General features: G+C 41.7%; 1 protein-coding gene across 1 annotated transcript in view; it reads right to left on the bottom strand.

Moving 5' to 3' along the window:
• Window positions 1–10,002, bottom strand: part of ctnnbl1 (catenin, beta like 1) — a 53,216-nt gene extending 43,214 nt beyond the window's left edge. Inside the window, exons 1-10 of the mRNA XM_053481896.1 lie at window positions 9,871–10,002; window positions 8,386–8,568; window positions 8,116–8,222; window positions 7,887–8,031; window positions 7,625–7,717; window positions 6,316–6,409; window positions 3,680–3,771; window positions 2,665–2,737; window positions 790–848; window positions 229–377 (exon numbers count right to left, since the gene is read on the bottom strand). Coding sequence (XP_053337871.1) covers window positions 229–377; window positions 790–848; window positions 2,665–2,737; window positions 3,680–3,771; window positions 6,316–6,409; window positions 7,625–7,717; window positions 7,887–8,031; window positions 8,116–8,222; window positions 8,386–8,568; window positions 9,871–9,900 — 1,025 coding nt within the window. The 5' untranslated portion in view covers window positions 9,901–10,002. The remainder of the gene's footprint in view (window positions 1–228; window positions 378–789; window positions 849–2,664; window positions 2,738–3,679; window positions 3,772–6,315; window positions 6,410–7,624; window positions 7,718–7,886; window positions 8,032–8,115; window positions 8,223–8,385; window positions 8,569–9,870) is intronic.
• Between the last annotated feature and the right edge of the window lie 718 nt (window positions 10,003–10,720).

The following is a 10,720-nucleotide window of genomic DNA, read 5'->3' on the forward strand; positions in this document are numbered from 1 at the left end:
CAAAACAGCCTCACTTCCCTTTTCTGGTCACCCGCCAGTATGACTTATTTTACACCCTGCTGTTTTATGTTCAGTGCCATAACACCCTCATGCCCTTGATTTCTTTTATGAGAATTTGAACAGTTAATAATAATAATAATAATAATAATACACACAGATTTAAGAGGACATAACTATGGCACGCCTAAATGATGACACACGCACCAAGATCAGCTGCCAATCACAAACCTGAGCATGAGGTTCATCAGCTGGAGCCCCTCCCCCTTGAGGAAGCGGTCGCGGTTGGCCGGCAGCATGAGGCAGGAACAGAGAGCGTCGAACAGGTTCTCCATCATCTCCTGCTCCTCGGGCGTGGACGGGTTGTGCCTTTTGAACACCTGACACACAGCGACATAATGATATAATAAATGATAAACCAACGGCTTTATTGCAGCTTAGTACAGCGTCTATTAGCCGCTGGGGTCGTGTGTGTGTCTGTGTGTGTGTGTGTGTGTGTGCTTTGCGGAGTAAAGCACGAGTCAAAGCTGCAGTTCTTCTGCAGAATGATTCGGTGTCTTTATTTTCTTTTTGCCTTGTTTTTGTGTTGAGTAAAGCAACAGTTTATAGCTGCCAGGGGGTCTGCAGTTTTTACTGAGATTTGCCCGGATATATGGAGCAGTACACCAGCTTTGTGCAAAACAGACGGCGAATAAAGGAAAAGGAAACACATGAAGAGAGAGACTGCTCTGAGTCTACTGGGGTTGAGACACAAAGAGACAGAGACACACATGCACATGAGAGATAACTCACCGAGAGCTGCTGCAGGAGCACATCGATGCCGTCCAGCTCACCCAAAAGCTCTCTGGTGCCTGAAAGACAGAGAGAGACAGAGACAGAGATGGAAAGAGACACAGAGAGACATATAAGGACACTGGGGACCAGAGAGGGAGGAAAATTAAGGGATTTGTTTGTGTTCGTTTGTCTTAAACTGTTATTTGCTTCTCCTGTATAATCGCCACGCCTCCTTCACCCCATGACTGACCAACACCGAGGCCACGCCTCCTTCACCCTGTGACTGACCAACACCGAGGCCACGCCTCCTTCACCCAATGACTGACATTTATGTGAAGATATTTTAAACATGTAAAATATTTTAACTGAGCGACCTATAAAGATTGTTTGGAATTTATTTGGGATTTAAAACATCGAAAACTCTGGGGAGACAAATACAAAGGCCACACCTTACTCACTAGGAGTGTCTTAGCAGCCACGCCCACTTCAGTGAAATAAGTATAACGGCCACGCCTTGTTTTGGTGATACATACTTCAGGTCACTAGCTAAGACCGTCAGCGACCAGAGGTCCCTAACAGGCGCAGAATCCACGCCTCCTTCGCTTCCACCCGATAAACGGGCGAGAGAAAAGTTCGCAAAGACACAGAAGTATAAAAAATTTCCACCTAGATGTGTATTGTATAATAATTACAACAGCGATAATATAACTACAAATAACAGCAAGCACACACACAGACACACAATAAGAGGTTCTCCATTAGACCCTATAGACATCTATATTAAAACTGTTACCGTGACAACATGCAGCTCTTAAAATGGCCGCCAGAATTTTAAAAGTAAAATCCTGAGGTAAATGCTAATGCTAACACCAACATTCTGTGGAGATTTTTGAAATTATTCTCTTAATTTCATTTGATTTCCTATATAAAAAACTACTATAAACATCTATATTTATTTATATTTATAGGACATTTATAAATATTTACAATTACCTCAATGTTAGCATGAACACTTTAATAAGATCACATTAAAAAGAGAAAATTTTGTTTTTTGTAAAATGCCAAAGTTGTTTCAAGAACTAAATTTAGCTAGTTAGCATAACACGCTAGGAGTAAGACATAAGTTAACTTGCTATATAAGATAATGACTTGTTGATGGTGAACTAGCTCTTCTTGTTGCTTTGCTATGAGTCAAACTTGCCAGAAATTATTTCCTCGATCATATTTATTTAGCAAACACAAAAAAAAATTTCAGAGAATGTGGAAAAAGTGATGGAATAAAAGGAATATACTGCTTGCTAGCTAAATATGCTAGCATGCATCCTTCTTTTTCTTCTAATCTTATTAAACAAAGTAAATTCTAAAATTTTATTTAGCAAGCTAACAATGGTGTGACACTAGCAACAAGGGGTTAGCTATGTTGCTACACCATTTGCTTGCTTTCTAAACAGTCAGCTAACTTTATCAGGTAAAGCCCTGTGTCTTGCTAATTGTCTTTACCGTGATTACATTTTGTTAGTTAACGACTAGGTTCCCCTTTTACATAAAAGGCTTTGCTAATCATCTTTGCTAGCTAGCAACATTCAACTAGAAATTTGTTGCTAGTTATTTCCGAGATTAAATTCAGCTAGCTAACACAAGACACTGAATGTTATATGTTGTAAAAATGTAAGCTTAGCTAGCTTGCTTAAGTGCTAGCTTGCTTAGCTAGCTAGGATGCTCCACCTTATTTAAGAAGCACATTTATCCGTCATACTGTGTAATAGGCACGATTCAAATTAAAGAAACAAAAAACATTTATGGAGCTATACTGGGGTAAAAAATTTTGGCACCCATCAGGGCCATGCAAATGTTCAAGTTTAAAGATGATGAGCCAAGGCTTTTTGGACTCACCGTCGTTGTTCTGGAGGAGGATGGCCAGGATCTCGCTGCAGTACAGCTTGTTAGCGTCGAACGGCATCTTCGCCTGCGTTATAATGAAAGGCACACTTGTGATTCAAGCACGTTTCCAATTACTACTCTAATTTATGCTATTTCTCCTTATAATAACAGGGCGCCTGTAACCGAATCGAGCTGAAATGAGAGCGATGCTCAGGTCTGACCTTTTAATGAGGACAGCAGAGTTACCTGTAGTGACCAGTTTTACAGACTTTAATTTAGTTTGATTAACTTTACAACAAGAAAAGGAGAAGTTGGAGAGGAAATGACTGTTTATAGCTGCTATAACATAAGCAGTAAGAAGAGGAACTAATTGCATGGATGTCTCACAACATCAGAACTATGAATAGATTAAAATATAAGAATTATTTAATGCCTGACCTAAAGGGAGCATTTTCTCTACGGGAATGAGTGTGATGGTGTAAACTTTTGATAATCTGTTCAGCAGGTAAATATTCGCCATGCAAACACTTCAGATGTGATCGTATCTAGTTGGAATAAGCGTATTCTTTCTGCACGTTTGTCAAATTTTGAGGCACCATTAGGTGATGTGACAAGTTTTTTGGATGACGAAGAAGATGATCTGATTGGCTCGCCAAGGGACGTACCCAAAAAAAGAAACAACTGAATTCTCTTAACCAATCATAACGCAGGTTATAAAGCCATGTTTATTAGGGAGGAAGGGAAGTCTGGTCCAACATCACCTTGTTCTTCTGTTATATTTCTGGCAGATCACACTTTTCACAGCAGGCAGAACCACTTTTTTTAAGAATGCATGCCTAAAAATTATCCATTCTGATTTGAGCATGCGAACACACACCTTATTATGTAAACAGTTATGGTGAAATCTCTGATCAGGAATAAAACACTGTTCTTGTAAACGTAGCTAATGACACAGTATGAATCGGAAAACACACACACAGATCACGCAGAGTATAAGCAGGTCTTAAGTATTATGCTGCTCTCTTACTTTAATCCTCTTGAGGAGCCACTGCATGAGTCCCTGCTGAGCGGCTTCTGTGCAGAGACCCGGTCTGAACTCAGCCATGTTCTCCACCACAGCTGTAACAGTAAACACACACACATAGACACACACAGGTTACTGAAAAGAACCAGGAATCAAACCTGGCTGACCAATTCTGAGGTCGAGCTCCTCCTCTGCCTACATGTCTTTGGACTGCGGAAGAAAACATTTAACATTAACACGCGTTGGGGGAAAAAAAATTATGTAATTCTGAGTTCAGTCTTCCCACTTCAATGTTAGTGTAAGTATTAATTGAAAATTAATCCTTTTTTATTTATCACTTTATTTTAGGACTTTATTTTTCATCCACATCTTGAGCCACTTCAGGGCGTACAATAGTGGAGGAAAAAAAATATCAATAAATAAACAAAACACATAGAAATCGGTTTCTCTTCCTGTCAGAACGCCATCAGACCAAACTGATTGTGAATAATTCCACATCCGGTGTGCGTGCTGTTTTGTTTCGTATGCAGAGTATAGTCGAGCACTGTAGTCAGGTGTGTAGAGCGGAAAACGCAGGGTTTCTGCTTCGCCTGTGATCCAATTACACTTCCTGTGAGAATTTACAACAGTGTGGAGATGCAGGTCCAGAAGAGTTCGTCCTATAAATTTCTAAGACACACATGAGATGCAGACTGCTGTGAAACACAAAAGCACTTTCAGGCAGCAGTGTGTGGTTATATAGACGTGTGTGTGCATGTGTGTGGACTGCATGGTGGGTGACAGATTACATTCACACTGCAAAGACGATAAAGCCCTGGGAATAGTGTGTGTTTGCGTGTGAGTGTGCGTTTGTAGCACATGCAGGGCTTTTTCCCTTTCTTCAGCTGAACATTAAACATTAAATGCTGGTGTTGCTGAAAACCACTTTAACTAAATCACCACATCCACCAACCCACCCACCCACACACACACACACATGCACACATTCAGTTCTCTGCAGCACTGACCCAGTTTGTGCAAATCAGATTCGCCAATTTGGTGCCACACAAACAAACGAAAACGGATGAGTGCAGGAACGTCTGCCTGAAACAGCTGGAAGTCTGGAGATTAGCTTTGTGTAGACGGGCTTTCAGGAGGAAAATAAAACCGCGTGCAACAAGCGCTCTTTTTAGAAGACTGTAAGAGTCAGTGTGTGTGCACAGTAGGGGTGTGTGTAATCAACGACACAATGTAGAAAAGATGCACTTAAGGCAGTTTATATGATTAGGAGTGCGATGAGTGTAATGTAATCCGCGCAGCTTCGCAAGATATGGAACGAATATTTACATGGTTGTATTCACACACTGTATTACAAGTCAAAGTAAGTTAAAGGCTTTAATATAATGTACAGCATGGCGCATATGTTTCGCAATATACATCTATTAAATTACTAATTATTATTAGTACAGTATATATGCAAATGCACTTTATTGGGAAAAGAAAGAACATGTAAGACCACACACCTTTGTTAGTAAGCCTAACAGATGCACAGGCCACGCCTCCTTCCCTGAGCCTGATAGATACACAGGCCACGCCTCCTTCCCTGAGCCTGACAGATACACAGGCCACGCCTCCTTCCCTGAGCCTGACAGATACACAGGCCACGCCTCCTTCCCTGAGCCTGACAGATACACAGGCCACGCCTCCTTCCCTGAGCCTGACAGATACACAGGCCACGCCTCCTTCCCTGAGCCTGACAGATACACAGGCCACGCCTCCTTCCCTGAGCCTGACAGATACACAGGCCACGCCTCCTTCCCTGAGCCTGACAGATACACAGGCCACACCCCTTCACTGAGACTGACAGATACACAGGCCACACCCCTTCACTGAGACTGACAGATACACAGGCCACACCCTCCACCCCTGGGACTGACAGATACACAGGCCACGCCTCCTTCCCTGAGCCTGATAGATAAACAGGCCACGCCTCCTTCCCTGAGCCTGACAGATACACAAGCCACACCTCCCAGTGGCCACACCTCCTTCAGTAAGGAATTGTACGTACACAAACCACCTCCCTCAGCAAGCCTCAGGCACAGTACAGATTTCCAGAGAGAAAAGAAAAGAGATTTAAAGTGTGAGAGAAAAGACAGCTAGAACACAGCAGCATGCTTTATGACTGAACACAGGGAGGGATCGTTTCCTCTAGAAAGAAGCAGAGACCCCTGATAACTCCATCACACAGCGGCACACGAGCGAGAAACAGGAGGAGGAAGAGGAGGAGGAGGAAGAGGAGGAGGGGGTATAGAGAAGGATGTAAAAGACTCAGAGCAGCAGGGTTTCCTCTGACACACAGGTAACATTAATCTCCTGAGGGGAGGAAGAGGGGAATAAAAGATGGCAGATGGATGGATGGATGGATGGACAGATCAATAGAAATAAGAAGAAAAAATGGAGATGGAGAAGAGACAGTTCTACAGGATGGTTAAGCAGTTACAGAATCTGCTGATCTCGAGTCAGCTTTAAGGCTTTAATAAACATGAGCTCAGTGAATAAAAGAGAACTAGGACAGATCTGGGATCAGCGCTTAAACACACTAACTAACAGCTAAACTGATCAGGTTTTTGGGTCGCAATACGACAGCGATCACGTCGTACCTAGTGTGTTGTGAACTCCGTCCGCTTCTTCTTTTACCGTCTCGTCCAGCCGCTCCATGTTCTGCACCATCAACGCCACCACCTGGCCCTCCAGCTAAACAACAACAAACAGATAAACAACTTAAAATGTCAAACGTCACGAATTGTTCAGTACACACTAAATCCACAGACTTCATGCATGGGTATGAACGTTTCCGCATCGGAAACATAGAATACAAACATACACTGTTGCCGTGGAGACATGGCTATCAATCGTTCCACAACTGGATCCCCCCCCCCCACACACACACACACAAGAAAAAGAATGTGTTTTTTTTTGTTGTTTGTTTGGTAGCTTTTGGTTCTAATTAAATGTAAGCTTTGCATACGTTTCTGAAGAAGTCACCAGTAAACAGTTATTAAACGACAAAGAATCAATGTTTATTTTATTTTATTTATTGTTTAATACTAGAAGCTGTTTGCAGATATTAAAGCCCCAGGGAACTCTCTGTCATATAAGAAAACACATCTTTAAAAAAAAAAAAAAAAAAATGCAATTGACTCTTGTTTAAAAATTAACCAATTTTTTTTTACAAAAAAAAGCGCCTATCACAACAGCGCCAATTTCCTGTCGCGTCTCGCATCTCCACGTCTGCGCCCGTACACATCAGAAACTCCACAGCAAGACGCCGTCCCTCGCTCCTGCTCCAGGAATGGGCTGATTTTTTTCTCCCGCCGCACTCCAATCAGCGGCTCGCCTTTTTCTAAATGTCATCACACACACACACGATGCCGGCTCCTAACTTAGAACCGCCGATCAATCGCTAATGGTTATTAAATTGCAGGGAAATTGAAAGAGTAGAGGAAATTGGTTTTTATGTTTTTTTTCCCTTTTTTTTTCTCGGGCTGCGTTCAGGCTTTTAAAAAATCTTCACTCAAGCACTTTGTCTTCTCAGATCATTAAATAATGCTAGTTTTAAAAAAAAGTTTATAAAATAAAGCGGATTTTTAAAGATTTTTCATAAACATCTAATAAGCTTTATCCTCAAGGAAGAACTTAACCACCTAAAAACAAGCACTAATATGAACCATGTTTATTGTAGAGCAAGACACGCCTCCTGGGGCTCTGGATAATCTCCAAACCCTGTTGATCATTTAGGGCAGTTCTCTTTAGACCTAGATATGCCCCGCCCCCAGGAGGCGTGTCTTATTTCCTGATTAATATAGACATCAACACCACTAAAGGCCAGAAAAAGGCAGAAGAAGCACTATTAAAAAATAAATAAATAAATAAATAAACAAGTTTGACGGAGCGTGTGGATTTCCTCACCAGGGCGTCGATGAGGACCTCGGCTCCTTCCTCGCTTTCGTTGAGCGTATCGACGTCCGTGAGCTCCTGCAGCAGGTCCACCACAGCGATAGAGATATGTGCTCTGGGTTAAGGAGAACCACCAGGTTCTGCATGGAACTCACCTTCTGATTTGTCACCTACTAATTTAAAACACACTCCACTTTTTATATGGAAGGCAACTTGTTTCTGCTCCCTGATCCATCAGCTACCTCCTGACCTGCTTATGTATCACGCGAGAAAGGATATCTGTGTTTTCGTGGCTCAGCAGGCCGAGCAGAGAGTGCACAGCGTTCAGCTCTACCAGCAGGTGGTACAGCTCAGGGATGGTTGCGATCACGTGCATCTCCTGGATGATGTCGTTCAGGTCCAGTTCAGACTCCATGAACCTGCAGGAAGAGGTTTCTGATCAGAAACAACACTGGCGTGCTGCAAAACCAGAAAACGCTATGTTGTTTATAGCTTTAACTCACTTCTCGGGATTGTCAGGGAATTTAATCCTGAGCTCCTGGTTTTTGTACGACCTCTTCTCGAAGGTCAGGATCATTTTCTTTACCGTGCCCTCGTCCACCGGCTCGCCCTGCAACAGACACAGACAAAGCACGACACGTTATAACATTTATCCGCTGTATGTGTGTGTGTGTGTGTGTGTGTGTGTGTGTGTGTGTGTATGTATATATATATATATATATATATATATATATATATATATATATGAACGAGTCAGCAGCACGATACGGCACCTCAGGGTCCACCTCGTCCTGGTCCATGAGCTTCTCTAAGATCCTCTCTCTGTTCTCCGGGTCTTCCGGCATGGGTTCTGGAATCGGCCCAGCCGGTCTCGGAGGCTCCCTGCTCAATGTCTTTTTGGGCCGAGTCTCGTCTGAGCCGGCGTCCTCCCTCGAGCGCTTGCCTCCACGCTCGGGCTGTCAGAGAAAGGTGCGTTCAAGGAGTTAAAGAAGTCAAAGGTACTATGTAAAAATGGATAAATTACGACTGTAAACAAATAAATATATGAAAGTAACTATTTAGCAATGATTTTTAAAAATATAGTCCAAGTCACTGTCTCTGAACGAACATACTATTTAACTGGGATGGATCTATTACAGTACACACAGTATGACTGCAAAACAATCCCTGTCGCTCATTATCACTCAAATGAGGACGGCTTCTCTTTTGAGTCTGGGTCCTTTTAAAGTTACTTCGTATTACCATCTCAGGAACGTTTTTTTTTTTCTTGCCACTGTCGCCCTCGGCTTGTTCATCAGGAATAATCTAATCATTGTGGATTAGTTTTATTTATTATCATTTCATACTAATTTTCTAATTTTTCTTCTGATTCTGTGAAGCTGCTACTGCGAAATGTATCACAAGTTTATATTAACATGTTGTATAGATTCTATGACGTAGACTGGGACTTGTTTGTTATGTCTAAGAAGGCAATAAGTCGTATTTAAGGGTTATGTAAGGAAGGATTCTCCAGTGTCACTGCCGGGGGGAATATTCATATTTATTATTAAATGTCAAATGAGGAAATAAATGAATACTGGTGAGAGAAGGACTCTTTTATTCATTCACTATTCATCTTCTAGGAATCGAACCTGCGACCCTGGAGGTGCGAGGCCACAAATCAGGACAAGAACTAGTGTGGTTTGTTTTGTTACATATAGGAAAATCATTTCGAGCTCTGATTCGCCACATCACCCTGACATTGATTATTTTCCTATAACAACAAACCACCAAGAGTTCTTAACCCTTCTTTCAAACTTCACAATAAAACACTTCACTGCATTTTATAATCACTATGCAGAGTTCATCCACAGTCATTTCAATCCGAATTAAAAATCAAACTACCCATTTAAAAATACTTAACACTCGTTTATAACCGGCCTCATTAATACTTTAATTAAACGTTGTATGCTGTTTAACTTTCACTTAATATTTCTAGCTGTTATAAAATCACGTTTAAACAACACTGAGACAGATCCCCATGCTGGATGCGGGCTGAATCCCGAATACATCCAGCTATACCACGTAGTGCACTACATACTCCGTGTGCGCCATTACGAGAAAACCCAAGCTAGGGCACTTCTCTACGGAAGGTTGCTCCGTTTGAAATACGGCCCTGATGTTGTTAGCTGCAAAGCGCGCTAGCACACATAAACTCGCCGGCGAATCTAGAAAAGCATGAATGTAGCACGGTTAATATGACTTTAGCAGACTGTTACCTGATAATTCAGCAGCTCACCGACGTCCATAGTTATTAAAGAGCTAAATTTATTCCAAAGAAAGCCTTATTTAAGAAGTATAATGTTAGCAGGACTGTAAGCGCCCTGCAAAGTTTATTTCTCCTTCGGTGTTTTCTGGAGCGGAAACGCGTTACGAGCAGCAGCGACACCTTCAGCCTCGGAGGGGGAAAATACCAGCACTGTACAGTACAGCTCTCTGTCTATATACAGTAAATAGAGGAAAGGTTTTGTCTGTACTTTGATCAGAACTGGCCCTTTCAATATCTTTATGTTTTTATACATTGGAGTCTCAAAACAGATTTCTTTCTGTCTGTCTGTGTGTCTCTCTGAACAGATTTTATCACAGCATCACACAAAACTGTCTAGACAGAGTGTAATGAGACTTTTGCAGTCCTTAGATATCTGTCTGTAGTTTAATCTGCACCATCAGTGAAATCTAAATGTTGAGTAAAAGCGATGTTATGAACAGTTATATGTGGGATTTAATAATCTACTTTAAAATAATCCACTAATGCGCTACTGTCTCAATGTAAACAAACACCTGCACCAATAGATATTAATTAGAAAAGATAAAGTGAATATTTTTACTGGGATTAGTTTATATTTTCACTTTGGCTGAAATAACAGCGCTGAAGTGGTATAAGTGAATTTTAACACGCTGGAGTGGTTTTAAGACAAAACTTCATCTTTATCCTTTGATCTACTTTTTCCATTTCTCATCTGTGATTCACTCTCCGATTACCGAACAGGGAGTGTATTTGTCTGACCACCAAAGAAGGATAACTTAGTGTAAACAAGGCGTAAGATAATCAACCTTACAGAATGGGAT

This window comes from Clarias gariepinus, chromosome 22 (assembly GCF_024256425.1).
Source record: "Clarias gariepinus isolate MV-2021 ecotype Netherlands chromosome 22, CGAR_prim_01v2, whole genome shotgun sequence".
NCBI classification, from domain to species: Eukaryota; Metazoa; Chordata; class Actinopteri; order Siluriformes; family Clariidae; genus Clarias; species Clarias gariepinus.